At 39.7% G+C, this 26,960-nt stretch overlaps 1 protein-coding gene across 10 annotated transcripts in view; it reads left to right on the top strand.

Annotated features, from left to right (window-relative positions):
- The window catches only part of INO80D (INO80 complex subunit D), a 66,929-nt gene that overhangs the window by 563 nt on the left and 39,406 nt on the right, over window positions 1–26,960 (top strand). For 2 of the 10 annotated variants that reach the window (XM_034655041.1, XM_034655040.1), the window contains exons 2-4: window positions 16,982–17,074; window positions 17,271–17,426; window positions 21,888–22,642. In XM_034655041.1, coding sequence (XP_034510932.1) covers window positions 21,985–22,642 — 658 coding nt within the window. In that variant the 5' untranslated portion in view covers window positions 16,982–17,074; window positions 17,271–17,426; window positions 21,888–21,984. Of the gene's footprint in view, window positions 1–13; window positions 203–16,981; window positions 17,075–17,179; window positions 17,427–21,887; window positions 22,643–26,960 lie in introns of those variants that run through there. The other 8 variants (XM_019801012.2, XM_034655037.1, XM_002920495.4 and 5 more) reach the window with 5 other exon arrangements.

Genomic DNA, 26,960 nt, shown 5'->3' with positions numbered 1-26,960 from the left:
CGGGCGGCCTGGCGGGCGGGGTGGGGTGGAGGGGCGGTGAGGAGTCAGGTGCAGCCGCGGCCCGGAAAGTTTCCTTTTAGGCCCGAATTGGGGGTTGCCCTCGTTTCGGGGAGCCCTGGTCCTAGCGCCCGCGACCCCCGAGGGCGTGGGGGGAGAGCACTCGGCTATTTTGCAACTCTTTGCCAGTTCCTGTCCATTGAAGGTACTCCGCCCCTGTACCCCTCGCCCGCGCCCCACCCCACTCCCCAGCGAGCCCTTCCTGGGCTGCAAACTCCAGCCGGTTCCCCAGGAGCCCCCACAGGCTGGGGAGAGGGCCTTCTCTGCCCGTTTGGAAAAGTTTTCCAGGGATTTTTCGTAGCTTATTAGTTAGTGACTGGGCTTTTGCTGTGGGAAAGGGGGAGGTAGATTCAGGTGGTATTTCTACTGGGCAGGCTCTCCTCATCGCCTTTTTAGCCCTTACTCCAGAACCCGGGGGTGTTCATTGCGGGTTAAGCAACCCCCCTCCTTTCCTCTCGGACTCCTTTGGGTCTCAAGCCCCGTTTTCTGGACGGTCCCCGCAGAGGGAAAGACGAAGGGAGCGGCAAGGAGACTGTCATTAGAGGGGGCTGGATTTCTGGAGCAGCCCCCAGACGTAGGAGTTTCCTGCCCTATTTGGTCAGTGTCTGGTAAATCAGACACATGAACAGAACCCAAGGGGGAGACCCCGGTCGTCAGAACGCTTGGAAGCATTAAAAATTAGGAGGAGGAAAAGGAGGGAGAGGTGGGCAGGGCAGCTCCTGGAACAAGGTCTACAGTTTAAGGATGAATAGTTCATTTATTCTGACAATAACTATTTGGATTTATGTGATATTCTTATGTTCGACCCTAGAGATAGAAAAATGGGGATTTTAAGGAAACTTGTTATTGCCACAACTCGGAAGGGTTGGTGGAAGAGCCCTCAGGGAACTGGACATAGCAGACACAGTGTGGTTTTGGTAATTTTTTTTTCTGTGTTTAAACGGATTTAATTTTAGCTTTATTTTGGTGCCATGAGCTTTAAAAGTTGCAATAAAAAAAAAAAAGTCAAAAACTTAAAATTTCCAAATCTAGATTTCCTGGTTTTCAGGGATGGGATGTTTCCTGTGGTTACACTTAACCTCCTTCTGAACCTCCTTCTGGTTGTTCTTTAGTATGGAAGTGGAAATGTTAATGTCCCCTGCCCCCACGACCAGCCCCTGGTGTGGGCAAGTTTTGAGGTTATTTTTCCTCTTTGACTTGTTTTTTTCCCCCCTTCTTTTTTTAGTGGACCTAGGGCATAATGTGCTGTGTATGTGTGTGTCCTGCCTGGTATCAGGCTGTAGTACACTGGCCGAGGTGTTCCACATTCTGACCACACACCCCCCAGAGCACCGTTGCCTAGTGAAAAGCTGCCACTTGCAGAGCAATAGATAACCCATGACTTGGTCTGACTTCTGTCAGGCGTGGAAGTGAGACTCCTGTGATTCTTACTTAGTGTGGCTTTCTTTTCCTTTTGTCTCCCTAAAATAAAACTCCTTCTGTTTCTCCACAATGATAGATATCCAGCCAGTTAGCATTTTACTTAAGGAAAACTTGATATTTGAGGTTGTATGGATTTCATACAAAAATGCAAATTACATTTAATGGTTGTTTAACTTTATTGATGAGTTGAAATTGCGTATTGACTCAGACATTTTCATAGACTTGTGTACCCAGAATTGTTACTTCTATTATAGCTCGCCCTTATTTTTAGAGCATGTTGGAAGAAATCATTCAGTGAGTCTCTTTCCCTAGAACATTTTAGGATTTAAAAAGATCTCTTTGCCCCATAATTTGATATCTTTAAGGTATACTGTCAACTTCACATATCTAAACTTTCAAAAGCCTTATATATACAAATCCTAAAAGTTTTCTACTTTTCCCATCCTGTCCCAAACCTACATAAATTTCCTAATCTCATCACCTCATGGGCTACTTTATCCCTGAGGGAATGGAGGATTTGATATTTTTCAAAGTTACATTTTATTTGAAACTAATAAGACTTTCAGGGTAAATACTGAATTAATTTTAAATTGCTAAGGTAATGTATTTTTCATTATTAAATACTTAGTTTCAAAAGCAGATGTTTATTTTAATTTCTAAGTCTGAAATAATCACATTTTATTTCCTCTGAAAGATTATGTAAGGAAATTTGTATGCTCCCACCCCAGCTATTTTCCTCAGCAAATCATTTTAGAGAAATGAAATACTACTTTAGAGAAATGAAATTTTAGTTTATATGGATTTTAAAATTTTGAAGTCAGAGCACTCGAAATTAAACATGTCATTTCAAAAAAAAGTGCTGACCCATTCATTCTTACCTGGGATGTTCCCCAAGCGTTCAGAGCTCTCACTATCCAGGTTTGGAACAGTAGTTATGAATAATGAGAGATCATTTATATCTGAATACAGTTAACAATATTGTCAGCCGCATAACACCCCATTTTTCCCTACACACACCTGGTAACTTGTAAACAATAGATGAATAGGTGAGACTGGGTTGGAAGCAGCCAATTGTCCCTAAAGCAGATACTCTGCGGCTTATACAATGGAGTTCCATTTAAGTCCTGGTAATTTATGCTAATGCCATCCTGCTTTGCAAAACAGCAATGGAATCTCCTTCCCACTCCTCAGGTACGGGTCTGGCCGAGTCCTCACTGGCATGGCTGATTTTACAGATAATACTTCTGGCTCTTTGGAGACACTTGCAGAGAGTACTGACTAAAGCTTCAAGTTAAAACCTTAGGCCTCCATCTTTTCCCACCTTCACTTAATATGCCGGTCTTCTTGGTTCTGATTCTTTCCCAGAATGTGGTTTGTTCTTAAACAGCTTCTCGGTTACATTTTATTTGTAGAGTCGTATCCTGCGGTCGGACCCATTTGAACTGGGCTTTGGGTTCTGATCCCAACCCTTCCGAGGGGTGGGTTACTTAATCATTGGTTTCTTTATCTGTAAAATGGAAATATAACATTTTCTGATGTAAGGATTAGATGAAATTGCCCATGTGCTTGGCTCTTAGCAGGTCCTCATTAACTATTCCCCTAACCCACCTTAACCTTTTTTTATTAAAACCATTTAAATACCATCTCTCTTATTGGCTTTTTTTTTCTGACTAAAAGTTTTATATGTTATATATTCTTATAAAAGAATATGCTCATATTCATCCCACTCAGACCTATTTTCACACTCAGGAGGTAACTAACCACTGTTAACATTTTGTGTTTTCTCTCCATGTGTGTGATTGCGTGTACACGCAACATAACCTTAGGATCTTCCATTTAACAACGTTGTGTAGTTTAGTGTTGGCTAAGCACTTGGCGCTCTGACGTCAAGCTGTCCTCGAATCTCATGTGACTGGGACGAATTGCTTAATCTCATTAAGTGTCAGTTTCTTCATCTGTGAAAAGGGGTGATAATAATCCCTTTTCCATAGGGTTGCTGTGGCCCTTAAATGAGGAATTGCATATAGTTTCTAGAATGGTGCCTGGTACATGACTTTTATATAAAATTTTCCTCTAAAGATTTTTACTGTTCTGGATGTGAGAGTTTTTTCAATGTGCATAAGTTCTTGGCTCCGCAGATACTACTAATACTAGTAAGTATTTGAGTACATACAGAATAGTATAATTACCTTCATGGGGCAAATAACTGTTTTTGTGCCAGTAAGAAGTTGACAGTATATTCCTAGAAGTCTCAGCAGCTTGATGGTGGTCTAGCTGTTGAATTTTGTGAGTTGGCAGTTGTAAAGGGTTGGTAAGTGCACCAGCAGGGGAAGAAAGTGGGCTTACTTATAGGTGCTCCTTTGACACTGTTGCAGTTCTCTGCCTGCTTGGCGTGTGTGCTGGGTAGCTTTGAGGAAGCCCCAGCCTGTGATTTAGGGGGGCTTACCTTGGGAGGGTGGGATGTTAACCTGAGGCATGATGGGAGTGGCTAGAACCACTGACGTTTCATTCACTTACCAGATTAACTTCCTCTTGGTCACTGTGGCCTTGTGATACAAAGACACATTCTCTGCCCTTGAGGAGTTTTTAGTCGGGGGTGGGGGGGGGAGGCTGACATTCATCGCATTGAATGATAAGGGATAGATTAGCCCAGAGGAAGAAAACCTATTTATTCTGGCCTAGGGGTAAGCCTTAAAGAGAAGGACTTTCCAGGATTTCTAGACTTTAAGGGTTTCTGCCCCAAGCGAATGGGAGGAGTTAGAAAGGCATTCGAAGAGCTGCGACTTGCTCCTATGAATAAATGCCTGAGGACAAAAGAGTATTCTGTGTTGCAAATTGTAGGAGTAGTAGGAATAGGAATAAATAGTGGGAGGGGGAGAGGTCTGCCCGTCCCGGTCCTAAGGAGTTTCTGTGGTGGGCTCCGGAGTTTGGATTCCTTTTACGTTCCCACGCAGATCCTGAAGGCCTTTGGCCAAGTAAATTATTTGAGTTTTAGAGGATCTGAGTTGTACAGGGTGGAGTGAAGGGGGGCAAGATTGGAACAGGCCAGTGAGGCAGCTGCAAAGAAGAGATGGAAGGTTTGAACTGAGGCCATGGCATTGACAGTGGAGATGGAGAGAGGTCAGTGGAGAGGCCGCTCACCGAGGTAAAGTGGTCTGTGTAGACTGGCCAGGCGGAGATCGGGGGATCATCCGCACGGGGTGACAGCTGAGGCTGTAGAAGCAGACACATTGGGCTTAGGCTGGTTCTTAATCTTCTGGGGGAATCTGATGAACTCTGGATTCTTCTCCAGAAGAATGCATTTATGCATGTTTACAGTTCCTGCATGTGGCTTGGAACTTGGGATCATAACTTGTAGTCTTGGGACAGATGGAGAGTGGAAGATAAAATGAAAGGCTGTAGAAATGTTTTGTTTGATTCACTTTTTGTATGTTTGTGACTTTATCACTGCCATTTCATAGATGAGGAAATAGATTCACTTGCTCAAGGTCAGGCAACTTTATTTTAACAGTTTAATGGGCTCCTGACATTTTGGGGGTAAACCTGGATTTCTACCTTTCGAAAAGTGCTAAGATTTAGAAACCTTGGGTCTGCATTTTTTTTTCTTCTCCTTTTTTCTTTCTTTTTTTAAGAATCACGACAACTTGCTGGAACTGTTTTGAGGGAGCCCCCTATAGATGAGCAAAGTTTGCCAGTCTATCCCTGGGCCACCCTTGTGGCACATTTAGGCATTTCATCTTGCATCCCTACAAACTAAGAAGAAGAAAATCTTGGGGAACATTGATATTTAAGGGTGGGAGCAAGAAAGAGGAAGCCACTGAGCTGCCAGAAAGATTTTCAAGAAAGAGAAAGTGGTCAACAGTGTCAAATGCTGCAGAGAGGTTAAGTAAGATAAGGATGGAACCGTGTATGTGAAATTTAGGAACAAAGAGACCATTAGTTTCAGATTCTTAGAACAAAAGAACTTTGAAGACTATAGCTGTAACTTAGTTTTTCTTCTGGTCCTGCAATGTAGGGTTTCTCTAAGGATCAAGAATGACTGTGGCATGCATAGGAACTCAGCATTTGTTGTAAAGGATTGTTTAGTGGAGCTCATAAAAGCTGAAACCAAATCAAGCATTGCTTATTGGTATTTTTCATCACAAGAATATCAGTATATAGATGCTCTATAGAACGTAAAAAATATTTTTAACTTTGGATTCTTAATATAGATTATAGGAAACAATTCTTAGTGGATTCTGTTACTCTAGCCGCAAGAAGGTGGGAGGGCCTGACTTACTGGGGAATTACCCTGTACCATTCAGAAAAGTCCTAGCAGCTGGAGAGTGCATTTCAGCGCTGCAGATTCTAGATTAAAATGATAATACCAATAAACTATTACTTACTGCTTCTAATAGTTAGGATTAAGTGATTACTAGGTGCTGGGTACCACGCTAAGTACTGTTCATGAAATACCTAATTTAATTCTCCTAAACAACTCAATGAGGTACTTGCTGTTATAGTCCTCTCTTTACATATGCAAAAACTGGAACCTAAATAATTTGCCCAAGGTCACACACCTAGTAATCAGCAGAACCGGATTGGAGCCCCATCTCTGATACCCACTAGAGCGGAAGAGTGCTCTCAACTGCTCATAGACGATCCTTACTTTCTAATGAATCAGCTAAGGAGCTCAACTAGTGTAAAGGCCATGTTTAGTTTAAATTCATTATGCAGACTTATTTGTACAGTGCTGTTTGAGCACAGTGTTGGGCACATAATAGGTACTCAGTAAGCACTTCCTTGGTTTATTTAAAGTTTTTTATTTTGAACTTCAGTCATGGTGAGTATTTTTTGTTTCGAGGTGATAGACAATTTTTCTCCCTCATCTTTCTCTTCAGATCACATCAATGGGCAGATTTACATCACTTCTGAGTCTAATTTTACTACTTTTAACATTGATATGTGGGATGTTAGTTTTTTGTTTTGTTTTTTAATGACTACACTCTACTGTTTAGTATCTCATTACCTTTTTGAGCTCCACGAAGTTGAATTAAAACTTACTTCAAAAAAAGCTTAAAATGGGGAGAAAAGTTTTTTAAGACCTGGAATACAACTCTGGGATAAGTAAATTTTTTTTATTGTATTAAATACATTAGAAAGCTAACATTCTGGGACTTTAGGTGGTGGATTTAAAAAAATTGTGAGGTATGTTGTTGGTCTAGCTCTTAAAAGGGGGTAGAATATAGAATTACAGATAGCAATTAGGGGGAACTGCTGTGGCAGTGAAAGGAACATGCTTCTGAAACACGAGACTCAAAAGAGCAATACTGACATGCAGAGTTACCACATGGATGTGGTACGGTGGCAGTCCCAGAGAGAATAATGTTCATATTTTGGTCAGATCAGATCATGTGTTGCTGTGGGGAGACTGAGAGGTTGCTTTTGTTCAAAGTTTGTCTTCCTTTTCTCCCTCCTAATGTCTTATTCCCCTATGTTTGCAAAGAAGAAACTGGAAAGGAATGATTTTATTTTCCATTTAAACTCAGCATAGAATATCAAGGAAGTTGTTTTGTTTTGTTTTTTAAGATTTTATTCATTCATTTGATGGGGTGTCTGGGTGGCTCAGTCGTTAAGCGTCTGCCTATGGCTCAGGGAGTGATCCCAGGAACCTGGGATCGAGCCCCGCATTGGGCTCCCTGCTCCGCTGGGAGCCTGCTTCTTCCTCTCCCACTCCCCCTGCTTGTGTTCCCTCTCTTGCTGGCTGTCTCTCTGTCAAATAAATAAATAAAATCTTAAAAAAAAAAGATTTTACTCATTCATTTGAGAAAAAGAGCACAAGCAGGGGTAGATGGAGAAGCAGGCTTCCCACTGAGCAGGGAGCCCAACTCCGGGCTCAAGCCCAACTTGGGGCTCAATCCCAGAACCCCGGGATCATGACCTGAGCCAAAGGCAGACGCATAACCGACTGAACCACCCAGGCATCCCTGGGAAGGCATTTTTAAGATTTTACACCTAACCGTTATTTCCTGCTCTTGAATTCCAGTATATGGATATGTTTGCTGTGGAAATACTCATTCTGTGAGACTATTCTCAGTAATGGTTAGTTTGCCTTTTAGTAATAAATAAGAGTGTATGTCCTGCTGCTGCTCTGAAGTGCTTAATTGTTTGCATTCTCTTCTTTAAGGGAGCATAGATCACTTACATTGCAAACAGCTTATTTCCACAGCTGAAGATAATATCTACAGTTGCTGTTAATAAATGGAATGTGCTTAGGATTTTTTCTTCTTTTTTGAAGTAATACTGATCATGTGTTAAAAGTACAGGTTAGGGTATAGCTTTTCTTCTTCCTGGATTAGACCATGTGATGCTGTAAGAATTTGACTTAAGATCATGTTTCCTCTCTTTATATCTTTTTATTTTATTTATTTATTAAAAGATTTTATTTATTTGAGAGGGAGAGAGAGAGCAAGCAAGAGCACAAGAGCAGGGGGAGGGAGAAGCAGGGAGCCCAATTCAGGGCTCCATCCCAGGACGCTGGGATCATGACCGGAGCCTAAGGGAGCGGCTTAACCAACTGAGCCACACAGGCATCCCAATGTATCTTTTTAAAAAAATTTTTTTAAAAATTTATTTGAGAGAGAGAGAGCATGCACAAGCCTGCAAGCACGAGCAGGGAGAGGGGCAGAAGGAAAGGGAGAAGCTGACTCCCCGCTGAGTCGGTAGCCCAAGATGGGACCCCATCCCAGGACCCTGGGATCCTGACCCGAGCCGAAGGCAGACACTTAACCGACTGAGCCACCCACATGCCCCTCCTCTCTTTATCTTACAACAAAAGCTGAGGAGTGAAGGCTATGTGAACTTTACCTTTGGAGTTGGGGTAAAGAACTTCAGTTGTAGGAGGGTACATATAAAAAATGGAAAAAAAGTAAGGTTTTTTCCTGAAGTCTGCCTTTGTGCTTTTGTTATGATTTCTTTAATTAAAAAGAAAAATCCATTAATGTAGAGAAGACCAGATGAATAGTTGTTTCCAGTTTATAGACGAAGTGATTTTGATATTAAATAATACTCTTTTAGTTGGAAGTTCGACTTTGAAGCAGAGGGCCGTTTTCCTCTAACATTTGTTACTTTTTGTGGTATACAAAGTGAGTCTGAATACATTAGGAGACTGGAAATATTAAGTATGAAGATTAAATTGAGCTTTTTTTTTTTTTTTTTGAGAACACAAGCAGGGGGAGGGCAGAGGGAAAAGGAGAGAGAGAGTCTTATGCAGACTCCACGCCCAGCACAGAGCCCACTGTGGGGCTGGATCTCAGAACCCTGAGATCATGACCTGAGCCGAAATAAGAGAGTCGGTCACTAAACTGACTGAGCCACCCAGGCGCCCCTAAATTGAGCATTTAAAAGAGGGATTTGAAAATGAAGTGTTGATTGTTCTAAAGGAAGATGGAAAGAATGATACAGAGTTGGCTTTTAGTAGGATTTGAAAATATTCAAAATCAAAGAAATGCAAAGAAAAAAGTAATCACAGGTAGATAGAAAAAAATTAAGGTTGAGTAGAAGTTGTTTATAAGATGCTGAAATTAAACCCCTTTTTATAGTGTCATAGAGGTGATGAGTGAGAGTTGGCGCTTGTGGCAAATACTGAAGGAGGGCAGTTGGGGAGATTAATGAATTCTTCAAGTTAGAAGTTGAGTAGGCAGATTTTAATGCATTCTTATATATATACATATATATATTTAAAGAGTTTTAAAATTTTTTTATGAGAGAGGGCGTGTGCGAGAGCGAGAGAGAGCGAGAGAGAGCGAGAGAGAGCGAGAGAGAGAGAGACACACACACACACACACACACACACACACACACACAGAGACAGCGAGCGCTTGCGCACATGAGCAGGGGGAGGGGCAGAGGGATGAGCAGATTCCCCTCTGAGCAGGAAGCCTGACGGATGCCCTGGGATCAGGACCTGAGCTGACAGCAGTTGCTTAACCGACTAAGCCACCCAGGCACCCCTGCATTATTCTTCTTTTTTTTTTTTTTTTTTAAAGAAGAGAGAGCGAGAGAGAGCGAGAGAGAGCGAGAGAGAGAGACACACACACACACACACACACACACAGAGACAGCGAGCGCTTGCGCACATGAGCAGGGGGAGGGGCAGAGGGATGAGCAGATTCCCCTCTGAGCAGGAAGCCTGACGGATGCCCTGGGATCAGGACCTGAGCTGACAGCAGTTGCTTAACCGACTAAGCCACCCAGGCACCCCTGCATTATTCTTCTTTTTTTTTTTTTTTTTTAAAGATTTTTTATTTATTTATTCGACAGAGAGAGAGACAGCCAGCGAGAGGGAACACAAGCAGGGGGAGTGGGAGAGGAAGAAGCAGGCTCATAGTGGAGGAGCCTGATGTGGGGCTCGATTCCACAATGCCGGGATCACGCTCTGAGCCGAAGGCAGACGCCTAACCGCTGTGCCACCCAGGTGCCCCCACCCCTGCATTCTTATATATTTTTTAAACATTATTTGCTGAATAGACATTGGGTGCCCCATTATATGACATCTATTTGATGTTCATGAGATGTACTGGAATATTCAAAAACTTTCAAGTTTCTAAATTATACTTTGTCTTGCTGTATGACTGTGGCTATTAGAAATTATTGTATAGACCATCTGAAGTCCCAATTTAGTGATTAAAAAAAAATTATTTCATGATCCCTGGGTGAATCTAGTAACCTTTGTTTTAGGTAGAACATCAGGAATTAAAGAGTTACTGTCACAGAAGCTATTTATGTAACTGGTTGTATTTACTGAGCACCATTAACTTCTGGGCACCGTGCTAGGCCCTGGGATATAGTGATGAACAGAAAATTGTTCATGGCTCTGGGAACTTTTTTAGGTGGGAAGACAACAGAAGACTAGGCAATTACAGTAGAAGGTGATGATTGCCAAAACAGGGAAACATACGGAGCACGTGACTAACGCAGCCTTCGGGAATCTGCATGTGGCTACGACGAAGCTGGGTCCTGAAGTGTTGGCCTCAGGCTGGCCAGAGGTGGGGGGCGTACAAAGAGGACAGATGTCCATTGCTTGGGCAGAGGGAGCAGCCTCCAGATCCCAGGACCTGGAGGAGCCTGGGTGCTCAGTGCTGGGGGTGAGCGCCTCCAGGCGTGTGCTTCCTTTTGAACGAATCTCGTCTCATAGACTGTATCTTCTAAAGGTGCAAATTGTGTCTTTCTTTTTTTAATTTAAGTTTTTATTTCAATTCCAGTTAACACACAGTGTTATATTAGTTAGGAATTGTGTCTTTTGCTATTATATTTTTCACAGCTTTTGAGAAAATGATGGGCTTTTTGGAAGTGTTTAATAAACACTTGCCCTTAAAGGTAGATGGTAGACTCATGTGGATTTCACACAGTGAAATGAATTGAGTCAAGTTTATTAACTTCTTAAATAGCATATTGATTCTTTAAAAAATAGATGACAAAAGTAATGTGCTTATTGTAAAAACTTAGATAATACATTTGTTTTATGATTTTGGTTTTATTTTGCTATATTTTACTATACAGAATTTTAACATACATTTCTGGCTAATGATGGTGGAGTACTGAGATCTTTGTTCTCTCTAGAAATAATAAGGAGCATGAGAAACAGAAAAGCAGCTCATTCTTTGATAACTAACGAAATCTTATAACCAGAATATGTGAATTAGGGCGGGTGAGTGCAGTGAAAATTGAACCAAGGCAGAAGAATGACAGGAGAGCATGAACTCAGGCAAAGTGAGGGCACAGCCTTCTCCCTAGTGGCTGACCCACCGTGGGAACAAAACCAATAAGCCGCCTGTGTGGAATGGCAAAGTTGGTATGTACATTGGGCTCCCTGAGTGGCAAGAGGTGGGGCTGAATTACAGACTGTGCAGTCATACTATTTTTTGCAAGTTTAGAGTGGAGGAGAAACTGGCAGCAAGCAGCCTTACAGCTGCTGATCTTGGTTGACTGAAGAGAAATAAAGCCTTCATTACCATCCCCTGAAAATATGGCATGTGGGCCTCTGGGAGTTGGGGAGACGAGTTCAGCATTGAGTCAAGCTTTAAGGGAAGAGTGTTGGTGATAATCATTTTCAGAAACAGCACAGCAAGTGAAAATTATGAACAGAGTTCTCTATGGTGGGAGGTGGTGTGTGAAGTTGGGGGTGAGATATAGCTCCTCTGAGGCAGGAGTCTAAAGATGAGACACAGAAGCTCAAGAAATCAATGATAAGACTACAGGGAGAGAGATAAGAGTGAACTGATGGAACCAGGTTCCAAAATAAAAGAATGTAGTCATTATAAAAATGAAGGTCACTTTCAAAGCAGCAGATATACTCTCTAGCTGGGAATCATGGAGGTAAGCTTGAGAGATGTGAGGAATCCAAAATGGAAAAAAGTAAAAATTAAGACTAGAGAATAATAGATATGAAACACAGTGAACTTAGCATACCAATAATCGATACCCCTGACATATAGAATCATTGAAGCAGAAAGAATTTGTTAAGACAGTAAGAGTTTTCCCACAATAGAAGACTTGGAATTTTAGAATGGTTTCTAGTCTTTAAATATAAAGACTATTGTTGGGTCAAATGGAAAAAAAAAAATTGAGCACCCAATAAAATAAAAGAGGCTGGCTTGCCTTATAGGCTTTTCCATTCTGTAACATGTGGAAGAAAATACGCAGTCACTAGATAAAAAAATATGACCCAAGAATTTTTTCATCCAGGCAAGCTGTAGTTTAATATCAACTGACACAGATTTCCAAACAGAAAAACCATGGCTTAGTTCTCATTAAGTTGGCCCTGCAGGTGGGGGTGGGGGGTTGGGGGGCAGGGCTGGAGAAGGGAGGATATTATAAACTATTGAATGGAGATGAGTTGAAAACTGATTTAAAAGGATTAGTGATTAGCATTAAATAAATTTAAATGTAGAACTAATATTAATACTAATATTAATATTGGGGCAATGTAGAAATGGAAAAATTCAGAGTTGGGATTTGGATGGATGGTTACAAAAATGAAAATTTTTCTTATAACATGAGATCAGTCACAATAATGCTAAGTACAGCTGACCCTTCAACAACATGGTTTCAACTGTGCAGGTCCAAACTGGATTTTTTTTCTTTAAATACAGAACTGTAAATGTATTTTCCTTATGATTTTCTTTAGCTTACTTTATTATAAGAATATAGTATATAAGATGTATACATATGAAATATGTATTAATCAACTGTTTATATTATCAGTAAAGCTTCTGGTCACCAGTAGGCTCTTAGTAGCTAAGTAAGGTCAAAAGTTATACTTGGATTTTTGACTATGTAGAGTGTTGGTGCACCTAAATCCTGCATTGTTCAAGGGCCTACTATGTACTAATTTTCTTAATGTGGAGTAAAGAGATGTTATTTAAAGGACATAGATTATAAATCTTCCAAGAAAAGAGACTATATAGTGAAATATATAATTAAAAGCTAAAAGGATTAAAAAAAGATAAAATTATGACAGACTGTCATATAAACAAATATAAAATCATAAATTGGATAAACCCATTTATTAGAAGAAAATGACACATTGGAGCAAAAAAGTTAAATCTATTAAGAGAGGCATCTGAAAGGGGACCAGCAAGTAATATTTTAGTGAATTTATTATTTATTTAGTGAATTTGTTAGGTGTTGTGACCATACAATGTCTTTTGCAACTACTCAGCTCTACCGTTGCAGTGTGAAAGCAGCCATAGATAACATGTAAATGAACGAACAGGACAGTGTTCCAATAATACTGTTTACAAAACACGTAGTGGGCCACATTTGTCCTGAAAGCCAGTTTGCTGACCCATGATCAGAAGACTTTGAAGTAAAGGGTTAATTTAATAGCATGATACATGAAATAAGGAACAACACACCCTGGAAACAATGAGTGTTCTTTTTCAAGCATACCTGCTAGACCCCAGAGAAAATATCAGTCAAGTCCAAAAAGCTGAGATACATGCAGGTTTTGGTCTTTATTCTAAACTAGAACGAAAGCAGAAGAAAGTGTAGAACTTCGGCATCTGCGAAAGTTAAATAACCCTCGGGCCAAAGGAAGAATTGAAAACTCAAATCTAAATCAGCTAGAAAGTACTGATAATCAGAATTCTGTGTTAGTACCTATGGGATATGGCTGAAGTAGTACTCAGGAAAATTCATAAATATAAATAAATTACTAAGCAAGAGAAGAACGAGACAGTAAAATAGTTCAGCCCAAGAAGTTACCAACCCCCCCCCACAGAAAATGGAAAGAAAGCAGAAAAAGGTATTAGCAAATATAAAAGCAGAAATTGATGAATTTAGAAGACATACATGGAAGTACTAATCCTAGAGATCTGGGCTTATTTATTTATTTATTTTAAGATGTTGGTAACGATATTAAAAGATGAACTCCTATTGAGCCTAATCATGAACAAAGAGAGAAAACACAAATGTCACTTGTGTATGAACACACACAATATGAGAATGAATCACAGATATTTAGAAGATTAAATGTAAGTGATCATATTGCTAATTTGTGTGCGTTAAATTTGAAACCTGATGTGTACAAAAAGCACTATGAGGCCCAGGCAACCTTCTAAGGAACATTATAACAGCAGTGCTTTTTAACTTGTTCCAGAACACAGAAAAAGGGTAAGATTTTCTAAGTTATTTTTTGAAATACTATTTGATAACATTCTGAAAAAGCGTAAAAAGAACCTAAGCTCTAGACCATTTTCAAATTACAAAAATCCTAAAAAGTAGCAAATGTGATTTAGCAAAGAATAGTACATGATGACCAAGTTCTCAGGATGAAGCATCAGGAAATCAGGAAATACTACATACATCGGTATTGGGAAATACTAAATGCTGTGTAACAGTACAGAAGAATAATGATTTTCTCTCAAGAAGCTGAAAAAGAATTTGGTAGAATTAACCATTGATTTTGAGGTTTTTTTTTTTTAAGAACTTAATAAAACAGGAATTACTTGATACTTCCTTAACATAACAGGAAATAAGTCTTATGGTAAAAGTTCGCATTATTCCTACCATTGACTGTAAGCAATTCTCATTTAACAGGAATAACAGTGGTCCCCATTATTATTAACATTCCAGCAATTCTGGCCAATTCAAATAGGAAAGAAAAATGTATAAAAACTGGAAAGAAAGGGGAAATCATCGATCTAGATACATGACATGGACTGTAGATCTAGAATACGTCTTAAAAGTGAAGGTTGTCCTTCGTATCCCTCTATCCCTGCCCCCAGTCGTCTTTCTACGATTTATGAAGTACTCTCGTACAGATAGATGTATTTGCCACTTTTTTCACTTTATATCCAGTGTATTTTTTTTCCCAAAGTTCATACAGGCTTACTTGCACTAATTTACAAAATATTTATGGCTGACCAGGTAGATGAGCAAGCCAGAGAGAGTATAAAAATGAAACCGCGTGGAGTGTCTGTGTGGCTTAGTCCGTTAAGTGTCCCACTCTTGATTTTGGCTCAGGTCGTGATCTCAGGGTTGTGAGATCGAGTCCCACGCCAGGCTCTGCTGGGCATGAAGTCCCCCTAAGATTCTCTCTCTCCCTCCCCCTCTACCCCTCTCTCCATCTCCAAAAAGAAAAGGAAAAAAGAAAGCATGGGTTTGCTTCTAAATATTTTCTGTCCTTGAACATCTAGACCTTTACGGCAGTTAAATTTTAATACAACTTTTTCTCTTTGTATCCTAATAAAGTAAAAAGGGAAAGCTCTTATTTTTGGTGTGTTTTTTTTCCCTTAGATTTTATCTTTTTATTTGTCAGAGAGAGGGAGTGCTCCTTGCTGAGTGGGGAGCCCAGTGCAGGACCCGATTCCTGGACCCTGGTATCATGACCTGAGCTGAAGGCACACGCTTAACCAACTGAGCCAGCCAGGTGCCCCGAAAGCTCTTACTTGTGATTTACGTTGATATCTAATTAGGTTTACTCAGTAATGAATGTGATTTTTACTAACTAAGCTAATACTTCAGTTGTTTTTTCTGCTACAGTGAAATACTCAAGGACAATACAGATTCTCTACCTTTATCACTAACGGTAGAATGTAAGTAGTAAGAAGCATTGACATTTTTTAATAACTTCATTTGCTCAGTGCTTACTTAGTATGCACTAGGCAAGGTAGTTGGCGTGTGGCGTGCTTTGTATCGCTTGATCCTTGGAGCAACCTGATGATAACATAGCTACTGTTATTATCCCTGTTTTACAGATGAGAAAACCGAGGTATTATTTATTCAAGGTAACACCAAGTGGCAGATTTGGCAAACGTGTCTTCTGACTCCTTTAAGCATATATGTGTCTTGACATTTATGGGTGTAAGGAATTTCATATTCAGTTTTGTAAAGAAGAATGTCTTCTTGAGTTTTTCTGTAGCTAGTAACCAAGCTATTCCATCAGCCCATCTGGATGACTTTTAGATTCTGGGGAAAGTAGGTTAAACCACATGGGCCCATCTTAGTCCTGACTTAACAAATCAGTTTTCACTGTAGACCGTCTGGTGTTATAACATGTAAATGTTACCGCTGGCCCTTCTGTGTGCAGAGAGGTAGTGGATGTTATGCGGCTGCTTCCTTCCATTTGTTACTAAAACTGCAAACATTTCTTCCCTTTTTTTTTTTTAAGATTTTATTTATTAATATGACAGAGAGAGACAGCCAGCGAGAGAGGGAACACAAGCAGGGGGAGTGGGAGAGGAAGAACCAGGCTCTCAGCAGAGGAGCCCGATGTGGGGCTCCATCCCAGAACGCTGGGATCACGCTGTGAGCTGAAGGCAGACACCCAACGACTGCGCCACCCAGGCGCCCCGAAAAACTGCAAACATTTCTTAAGTCCTGATTGTTAAACTATTTAATGTAATTGGGTGCAACACTACACGTTGCAGTGTATGGCTGTGCACTGGATGGTGGAAGTGTAGTTAGGTGACTGTTCTTTGGGCTCAAGAAGTTTACAGTTTGGATGGGATAAATGTGGGGAAATAGTACAGGGAAAATGACTTCTAAAACAGGAACTTGCCCCCCCCCTTCGTATTTCATAGAAACAGTTGTTGAAAATGGGCAAATATTTTGCCAATGTATCAAAAAATGTCAAATTTCTGAGGGACGTTTTAGGTCTATAGGTTCATTCCATTGATATTGTGAAGAGATTTGAGTTCCGAAAATAGATGTAGCATTCAGCCACCGGTAATGAAATAAAAAGACCTGCCGCCTTATGACATTGATTTGGTGGAAGAGCCCTGCTGCTTCGAGGTACTTACAGACGTTCCCAGAGTAAAAGTTACTTCGTTCAGTTTGGAGGGCTGAGGTAACTTGGTATTTTATAATGTCTCTTACTATTTTAATTTAACATTGGGATGATGGATTACAAAGAAGAATCCATCACATGAAGAAGGGTGATATCCTAGTAGTTCACTTCCCAGGTGAGCAAGCTTTTCACATTTCTGTTTGTTAACTAGGCCTTTTGATATTTTTGTAGACAATCTGCTTCACCTTGATTCTGCAGCATTCCAAACTGTGGTATCCTTGGGGTTCTCTTAACATTGCTATGGTGCAGAAGATTTAAAATCAGGTATGGCTGTGGGGCCAGAAGTCCCTCAGTGAAATTCTCAACTTAAATCTGCCTTATACTCTCTGATTTATCATTTGGGTTTCTTTTTTTGTGGTGGTCTTTTAGCTGATGTTCACAAGGAATAGAGTCACGTGATGTATGAAGGGAAACATATACACTTCTCTGAGGTTGACAATAAGCCCTTGTGCTCATATAGCCCCAAACTGTGCAAGCAGCGGCGACTCAACGGGTACGCTTTCTGTATCAGACACGTTCTGGAGGACAAGACTGCCCCCTTCAAGCAATGTGAATATGTGGCCAAGTATAACAGCCAACGCTGCACCAACCCCATCCCCAAATCAGAGGATCGTAGGTAAGAGCTGATCATGGGAATCCATCTTTAATTTCGTTTGTAGGCTTGGAATTTTCCTTTTTTTTTGTTTTCTTTTTTTAAATATGGTGAATTTAAACATTGAGTTCTGGGATAATCTAAGTAAACCTTGGAATGCTTCTAAAGACAGAGATGGCAGTTTTTAGAAAATGGAGTAGTAAACTTGGGGAATTATTTGAAAAGTATGTTCGAGTGTGTTTTGTTTTTTATTTAATAGACTTTAAAATAATATTTTCCTCGGAATCATTGCTTGTGTTTGATTTGCATGCAGTCTTACACAGTAGTTCCTGATTATAATAGAGATGTGCTTAAACAACAAATTATAGGAACTACTCAGGTATTGTAATTAATGGTGATGATTTTGGAATTTTTTAATCTGTGCTTGAAAGGTAGCAAAGGATATGTACTTACTGAAAAAGAATTACTCAAAAGAATGATTACTTGAATTGAGAAGATTTACTTTCTATCAGACTTCTAAGCAGTGTTTGGCATTGTTCTGTAATCTTGCCTCTTTTGGTTAAATGAGTTCCATATAAAGTATGTTTAACATAATTGAGAAACGATATGTTCATAGTAAGAGTAGGCTTTATCACTAGGATTGTGTGAATTTTTACTTAGCTGAATTAAAAAACATGGATAGTTATTCATCTTTCATATTCTCAGGAAAATTCAGACTATTTCATATATAATTTCTTTTTCTTCAGTTCTCCAGAAACCATGTGAGTCATTGTAGGATATTACAGAGAGATGCATAATTACTTTCCCAAAAGTTTCAAATATTGTTACTTTAGGTAGAAAATGTGAACTTTTTACTTTTATCTTTAAAATATATATATACAGCCTTCATTCTTATTCCTCTGTGTAAGCAGATGTCACCTGCATAAATTGGTTGAAAAGAGGTCATGTTTTGTATATGTCATAGTGAGCAATTTTTACACTATTACAGTGAAATAAATAATTTGTGTTAATAGAGCTCCCACCAAAATGAGTATAGCATCATGTGGTGATTTGGGAATACTCCCTTGGAATTTCTAATGAGCACTTAAAGCCTCACATTACAATACCTGAAAGTTAGAAGCAGCTGTTCAGTGAGGCAAGGAATAAAATTTTAATCTCAGTTGAGAAAGAGACCACTGTACCTGGCTAAACATATCTGTCCAGCTGCTTCTAGCTGATTTAACATGCCCATTTCTTACCCCTGGCCTTTTTTAACTTGAAGAATTAATGAACTTGGATTCATTTTTTACTCCAAGCTCCACTATAAACACATGTATAATTTTGTCCTTTTTTTTTTAAGTTTATTTATTTATTTAAGTAATCTCTATACCCAGCATGGGGCTCACACTCATGACCCTGAGATCAGTCACAGGCTCCTCCGGCTGAGCCAGCCAGGCACCCCTATAATTTTGTCTTAAATTCCGTTTACCACATTTGCAGTTGTCTCTTGGATTTTTTTTTTTTTAATTTCAGCAGAAGCAAACACTATCTTAATAGCAGCGAGAAGTAAAACAAGAGTTGCTCTGAATTTCTCCAGAATATTAATTCTCTGAATCATAGGTCTTCACCTTGATATTCTAAGTAATTTCCTCTTTTTAGAACAAGAAAAGAAGGGGAAGAACTTTTGTGAGGCTACGTCAAGAGAAACTACACTTAAGTACTAAGTTACATAAATTTTTTTCAGAATTGGTTCAAACCAATGCAAATGGTATGAATATTTTTATTATTTGTACGGTTGTTTGCAGATAGATTAAAGTAGACATCAGTAGAAGGTAATACTCTTACGTTGCCTCAAGAAGTGCAGGTTGAATTGATATAAGGCCTAATGTGTATATAAATATTGATAGTTAACTGCAGTATATGATATAATGTAGAAAAGATTGATAATCTTTTGAAAATAAGCATTCATTATTGTTAATGCAGTTATTCTTTGGACACTTAGGAATTTGAGATGGTTTTATGTATTATTTTAGAAAACAAATTCCCAAAGGCTTTTACTTGATAAAATTATCTGATTGGTGGTCAGCTAAAGGAAGCTTCTTAGCATATGGTGTCTGTCTTCTGGTATGTATTAAAAATGCTAACTTAGGGGATTCTACCTCTTTGAAATAGAATGGTGTTATGTTCAGTAGGAGTACTGGTATAATTAAAAAGTGAAGTTCATTTTCTAATGTACAGTGAGAGGCTAAGGCTTACTTCTGTTGCCTTTGTTTTTCAGAGATAGTGGTTATATTGGTTATTTTACATAATACTTTAAATTTGTTTGCTAGAATTTTATATATTTTTAGTAGTGTATATTTGTCAAGAAGTTTTTTGTTTCCTATATGTTTACTGTTTTCCTAAACAACTTACTTAAGGTATAATTCCCATCTGATACAATTCACTCATTTGAAGCATATAATTCAGTATTTTTTAGTATATTCACAGGGTTGTACAACTGTCATCAGAGTCTAATTTACAACATTTTCGTCCCTTCAGAAGAACCCATTAGAAGTCACTCCCCTGTATAGTTAATTCAGTTCATATTTGCATACTTCTTTTAAATGCTGATCATAGCTAAATAAGCTGTTGTAATTCTAGCTATGAAAATTTTTCCCTTCTAGAAGAGGAAGTGTCTTACAGGTTCTGTGCTGTGCTAGTGCCGACAGTAGCTGGAGCAGGAGTGGAGGCTGAGGTTGAAGGAGGGCTGTACCTGCAGATGGGCCTCTGCCCTGTTACGGGAGGTGCCTCAGAGTGGCCTCAGTTACCCGTTCGGGCTGCCCATGTGTAACCAGCAGAAAAATGTCATTTCCAAATTGAAAAAAAATCCCACCTCATTCTCCCCTACTAATCCTTTTGTTAATTTAAAAATGGCTTTAAAACGATGAGAAAAATCATGTTGTTTTCCCTGAAACTTTTTTCCTTGCTGGCCATAGCTTTAGAAATCTATTCTGTGTAAGGTATGTGTGAGACTTAGCCCAAACCTGTTAGGTGTGTATGTGCAAGCGTGTGCACACACACATGGTGTAGATTCTCTTAATTGTCCAGGAAGATTTTTCTTAAATAGTCCTATTAAAATTGAGGTGTGTCTCTGAGAGATTTACTTCTAAGACAAACCAACAAAACCATGTCTCTTGATTATTTGGTGAATCCGTATTTTTAACAATTATTTAAAAATGTGTCTGATACAGCCCAGTGAGTTTTGAGGATTGACATTAATTACTTTATTGCCATTTTCCCCCAAACTGTGGTCTGTGGAGATATCACAGGTACGCTACAATAAAAATGGATGCCATTTTCAAATAAGTTTGGGAAACACTGCCAGACGGGTACCTTGCCACCTGCAGCGTAATGCACATTATCACACAAAATGCTTTGAGAAGTTGTTCAGCACAAACAAACAACAATCATTGTCGAATTCTGTTGAAGCCAGCATTTTCCAAGTTTATTTAAGCATGGAATACTCTCTTTATGGCATACCTGTTAACCTTCTCAGCTGCAGGAGGAATACCAGTCTGGGAAACACTGCTTTTCTACTGGTTCAGAGCCTCCACAGGTTTTCAGTGTGGTTTAGGGAACAGCATGCATTCTACTTATTAGGTGGAAGGTTTCTGAGTTTTTTAAAGTATTTTTAAAATACCATTTATGTTACAAAAGTAACCTCATTGCTGAACAGACTGTTGAGTATCTTCCTGAGCTTTGAGTCTTATTTGAGTCTCAGCTCTGTCAGTTTCCAGATGGGGGGTTTGGGGCAAGTTACTTCATTTTTATCAAGTTTAGCTTCCTCATCTGTATAAAGGGCATTATCTTAGTACCTCCTGCAGGTGGAAACATGCCCTTCTCTGGCTGTTGAGGAATCATCTATAATCCCTTTAACTAGTTTTATTAGTTTACTTTCTCCTTCCCTTCTGTATTCTGTTTCTCTCTCCCTCAATCTGTGTGTGTGTGTGTGTGTGTGTGTGTGTAGATTACACTGTAGGCCTTGATGTTTTTAGGGTTATGTCATAAGATCTTTGTGAATCTACAAATACTTGAAAGACATTGGAAGGTATATATTTGTATCTGTCTATATCTATATCTATTATTTCTCCCCTCTCCATAGCAGAGTTTTCCGAGATCTTTTAGACTTGATGAGTTATTTTGTGTGCTCTGAATACAAAATAACAAAGCAGAGTGAGAAGCCATAGCTGGATGGTTATCCAGGGCCACTCAGTGTTTGAATGACTCGCCTCCGTCTGGCAGCTGCTGCGCACGCGCAACTCACCTGTTTGCTTCCGGAAAATTGCAGACTTTGAGGATTGCTTGAGAGTAGTGAAGTTGTTTATATTAAATCCATGAATGCCAAGAGTTCCTATAGTCTTGCATTTTTAATATATTACGTAGGATTCACAGTTTATACTATGTAGTTTTGTATTCTGCTTTTCTTAGTGTGTGTCATAAACATTTCCCTGTGTGTGTTTTTTAAAGGTACTGCAACAGCCACTTGCAGGTACTTGGCTTTATCCCGAAAAAAGAGAGGAAGAAAAAGAATGATCCTATAGATGAGGTAAAGGTCAGGCACCAGATGGATACCATGGCCTTTAGCCTGACGGTGCCCCCGTTGGCCTTGAAGATGCCCAATGGACTGGATGGAATGTCCCTCTCTCCACCCGGGGCTAGGGTCCCTCTCCACTACCTGGAAACCGAGTTGGAAGACCCATTCGCTTTCAACGAGGAAGATGACGACCTAAAGAAAGGGGCAACTGTGAGAAAGAAGTTGCAGAGCAAGTTGGCCCAGAATCGGCAGCGCCAGAGAGAGACCGAGATTTTAAAAGTTCGGCAAGAGCACTTTAGCCCCCCTCCTGCGCCTTCTCAGCAGCAGCCCCCGCAGCAGCACTCCCACCTGTCACCTCTGTCCACTCTGAAACCTCCGGCACCACCGCCACCGCCATCGCAGGGTTTAGTCTGCAAGTCACCTCCACCTCCGAACACCAGCCTACCAGTGCAGGGAGTGGCCCCCACCACGCACACGATAGCACAAGCAAGGCAGTTGTCCCACAAGAGGCTGCTGCCCCTCCTGCCATCCAGTAGGGCTCCCGCCACGGACCCGCCCCGGACTGACCGGGTCCTCATGAAAGCCACAGCCTTCTCTCCACACTTGTCCTGTATAAGTCGTCTGCAGAGACTGGTGAAACTGTGCACCCAGAAGCATCAGTTGGACACTGATCTGTTTCCCCATTTAGGTGAGTTCTCCCGTTTCGCAGATGTCACACCCGTCAGGTAACTCAGCGTGCCCTTTCACGGGAGGCTCTGTGTTTGGAACTCCAGCCTGTGTGATGGGGGTGGAGGGGCCCTGGGACGCAGGGGTCCAGTGAGAGACTGTTTAGGGAGGCCATCGTAAAGGAAGTAGGCTAGTGGAGGGGATAATCCTTGGTGGACGGGATACGGAAGTAGGAGTTGGGAAATTTAGAATCAAAGTCACAGTTTCTAGTTAGTGGCCGCGGCAACAGTATTAAAAGGCAGTTGTGTTGGGTTCTCTTCCCCCGTGAGCTCAGCACCTGTGTCTGATGAAGTTTTCGACATGTCTTATCATAGGACTTTGGAATAATGATAGCATTGTTAATATCTGCTGACAGTTAAAAAAAAAAAAACAAAACAAAACCTTGTTAAAAAAAATTCTCAAAGCAATACCTGTTCATGATTTTAAAGTGAAAAAATACAGGTAAAACTTTAATGTAGTGAAAGTCTTTCCTTTATTGCTTCTGAATTTTCTTGCTCAAGAAAATCTCTCTGATCCCAAGTTTGTACAGGTATTTTATATTTTCTTACTGATAGTTTGATCTGTTTGACTATTTAAACCTTTAATTCATTTGGAATATATTCTTAAATATGGTGTGAGCTGTGATTCTAACTTTAGGAAAAACCGTTTGCATGACATGATAGTAATAGAAAAATAGGAAAAAGGTGGGAATACAGGAAGAAGAAATGTAAATGGTCAGTAAACCGGTGAAAACCTCAATCCCCATAGCAGGTGTGGAAATGCAAATTAAAATAATAATTACTATCAGATGGGCAAAAATTATATCCAGTGTTGATGAGGCTTCTATATTGCTGGTGAATAATGTGACAGTATTTACTAATTAAGAGTGTGTTTGGAGCCAGCAAACTCAAACTTTTGGGACTCTATTCCTATGGGTGAAAAAAATACAAGAATGTAAGGATACGTATGTGTTCAAGGATGTTTATTGCAGCGTTGCTTGCAGTATTAAAAATCCTCGAACAACCTTTATAACTGGATGTGCCAATGTTATATTAGCAAGTAGAAAAAAATCCACAGGTATTGCATTACCCCATTTTTGTAAAAATAAATAAACAAGGGACATCATTGTATCTATTGATCAAGTATCTGGACAGATAGATGTTTGCCTGTTGGGTGTGAGCATAGGTAAAGTGCGAATGGTTATACGCTAGGAGGCTGTTCACACTGACTATTAAGGGGAGGACAGAATTGGACAGGATGTATTTTTATAGAGATGGGAATGGCACCTCTTCTTACAGTAGAGTTTTCTATTGTTTCACCTGTTATTAAATCATGTATGACTTTTGGTAATTAAAACAAACTAATGAAACTTAAAGAAAAGGAATAGGTAAAAAAAAAATAAAACACCCAAACCTTATTAATACCCATTTGTTAATGCCCTGGTATATTTCAGATCTATAAAATTGGGTTCCTGCTATACATAGAGTTTTATAACCTGTTTTCAAATTTTTCATAATGTACTATGAAGGTAGTAATTTTTCATACCCGGTGTAATTTGTCACAGCTGAATTCTTTCTCTAATTTAGGTTGTTTCCAGTTTATATTATTATAAAGTGTTGTAGCTGTACAGACTTATAGTAAAATAATTACTGTCACATCTTTAATATTTCCTTCAAATAGATTCCTAGAAGCAGAATTGCTGATTCCAAGGTTTTGCATTTTTTTAAAAAGCATTTTGATACATGTCAAATTTTCCTTCAGAACTATTTTGTCACATTGCCCTTCTTTCAGCAGGGTATGAGAATGACAGTTTCTCTACGTCTTTGCAGTACTGGATAGTGGTTATTATTGTGCCTCTGCAAATTTAATAGAAAATTTGCTTTAATTTGCATGCCTTAGATCGGTGTTTCTCAAATTTTTTGGCCTTAGAATCCCTTTACACCTCAAAATGATCGAGGACACCATAGATAGAGCCTCTGTGTATGTGAGTTACATTTGTTGATATTTACTGAATTAGAAGTTAAAACTGAGAAATTTTTAAAATGTTAATAAAATGCATTTTTAAAGAGAACACCACATGTTAACGTGTTCTTTTTATGAAATAGCTATGTTTTCCCGAAAGAAAAGAAATATAATGAGAAGAGCAGCATTATTTTACATTGTTTTGTAAATCTTAGTGTGTGGTTTGCTGGAAGACAGCTAGATTCTTTCTGCTTTTGCATTCAATTTGTCGTGATATGTGATTTTGATTAATATGTGAAAACACGGGGGCGCCTGGGTGGCAGAGCGGTTGAGCGTCTGCCTTCAGCTCAGGGCGTGATCCCGGCGTTATGGGATCGAGCCCCAACATCAGGCTTCTCTGCTGTGAGCCTGCTTCTTCCTCTCCCACTCCCCCTGCTCGTGTTCCCTCTCTCGCTGGCTGTCTCTCTCTCTGTCAAATAAATAAAATCTTTAAAAAAAAAAAAATATGTGAAAACACGGCTTACATGTTTGTAGTTGGAAAAGGAAAGACTATTTTACTAGCTTTTTAAAAATAATTGTGGATATTCTTATTTGATTCTACACCAAAATTTGATGAATGGTAGTTTCTTAAAGATTAGTTTCAGTGTGAAACCTGAAACCATAACAAGGAATTCTGCAAACGATTACATTAAAAATCTGTTGATCTGCTTTGCACTTTGAATGGGTCTTTTTACCCATGTGTGATTTTGTAACATCATATATGGGTCACTTGGAAAGTTTTGGTTTACCTAGTTAAACATATGTTCCAAATGTGGACATATTTCATTATACAAAATTTAAAAATCACATTTGTGGGACACCTGAGTGGCTCAGTCAGTTAGACATCCGACTCTTGATCTCATCTTAGGTCTTGATCTCAGGGTCATGAGCTCAAGCCTTGTGTTGGGCTCCGTGCTAGGTGTGCAGCCTACTTAAAAACAAAACAAAATCACATTCGTTAATATTACCACCAATCTCATCAGAAAAGTCTGTTAGAAAGTTGTCACAGACTCAGTAATGACTTCAGGGTTAAAAAAAAAATCAAGCTTTCAGGTGGAAATCTGAATTTCATTGTTGGCAACAAGTACTGTCCATTGTTTTCCTTGAAGTGACAGTTTCCCTGTGTTCATTTTAGAAAAAATGACTGTCGGATACCCTGGTCTTAATAAGCGTAGTTTGTCAGTCACTCTTTCAAATAAAAATCGTGTGGAATGGGGGAGAGAAGCAGCTAGTTCAGGTCATAGTTAGACCAGTGCTACAAGTGCTTTTCCTCAAGACAACCATTGCACGTCTTGGGTGTGCAGCACCGGGGCTTTCTGACTTCACGTGGAGGCACAAAGACTGGCGTAAAGATGTGTAGTCAAGAGCTAAGATTTAATAAACGGTCTTTAATAGACCGAGCTTTGTCACGGATATTCTTTTTTTTTTAGATTTTATTTATTTATTTGTCGGAGGAAGACAGAGTGCGTGCACGAGCAGGGGGAGCGGCAGGCAGAGGGAGGAGTAGGTCCCCCGCTGAGCAAGAAGCCAGGTATGGGACTTGATCCCAGGACCCTGGGATCATGACCTTAACCGATGGAGCCACCCAGGCGTCCCTACTTTTTGTTTCCTACATGACTTAAGAGACTAATGCATTTGGGGCACCTGGCTGGCTCAGTCGATAGAGCATGTGACTCAATCTTGGGGCTGTGAGTTCAGTCCCCACATTGGGCATAGAGCTTACTTAAAAAAAAAAAAAGAAAAGAAATACATTTAAAGAAAAATTATTAGTGTAAAAGTCGTATATTACTGCAACTTTGTTTTTTAGAGATTTTATTTATTTTAGAAAGTGAGCAAGCAAGAGCACAGGTGGAGGAAGAGGCAGAAGGAGAGGGAGAGAATCCCTCACGCTGCCTCCCTGCTGAGTGCAGAGCCCAGCGCTGGGCTCAATCCCATGACCCTGAGATATTAACCAAGCCAAAACCAGAAGTCTGATGCTCAAGCAACTGAGCCACCCAGATGTCCCCTGAAACTTTGATTTATAACTCCTAATCTGGTCTTCTAATGCATTAAAAAATATATTAATGTTTTTGGGTACACAACGCATAAAGAGGTAGCTTTGTGACATCAATAACCAAAAGGGATGGGGTTGGAGGTTTAAAGGAATGGAGTTTCTTTGGTTTTGTTTTGTTTTTTGTTATTGAAGTTAAGCTGGCATAAATTCAAATTACTGTTTTAACTTTAACATGTTAAATGTAACCCTACGCTAACCATGAAGAAAATAGCTGTAGAATATACACAAAAGGAAGTGAGAAAGGAAT

This window comes from Ailuropoda melanoleuca, chromosome 2 (genome assembly GCF_002007445.2).
Source record: "Ailuropoda melanoleuca isolate Jingjing chromosome 2, ASM200744v2, whole genome shotgun sequence".
Lineage (NCBI taxonomy): Eukaryota > Metazoa > Chordata > Mammalia > Carnivora > Ursidae > Ailuropoda > Ailuropoda melanoleuca.
This window is presented reverse-complemented; position numbering and strand designations above follow the sequence as displayed.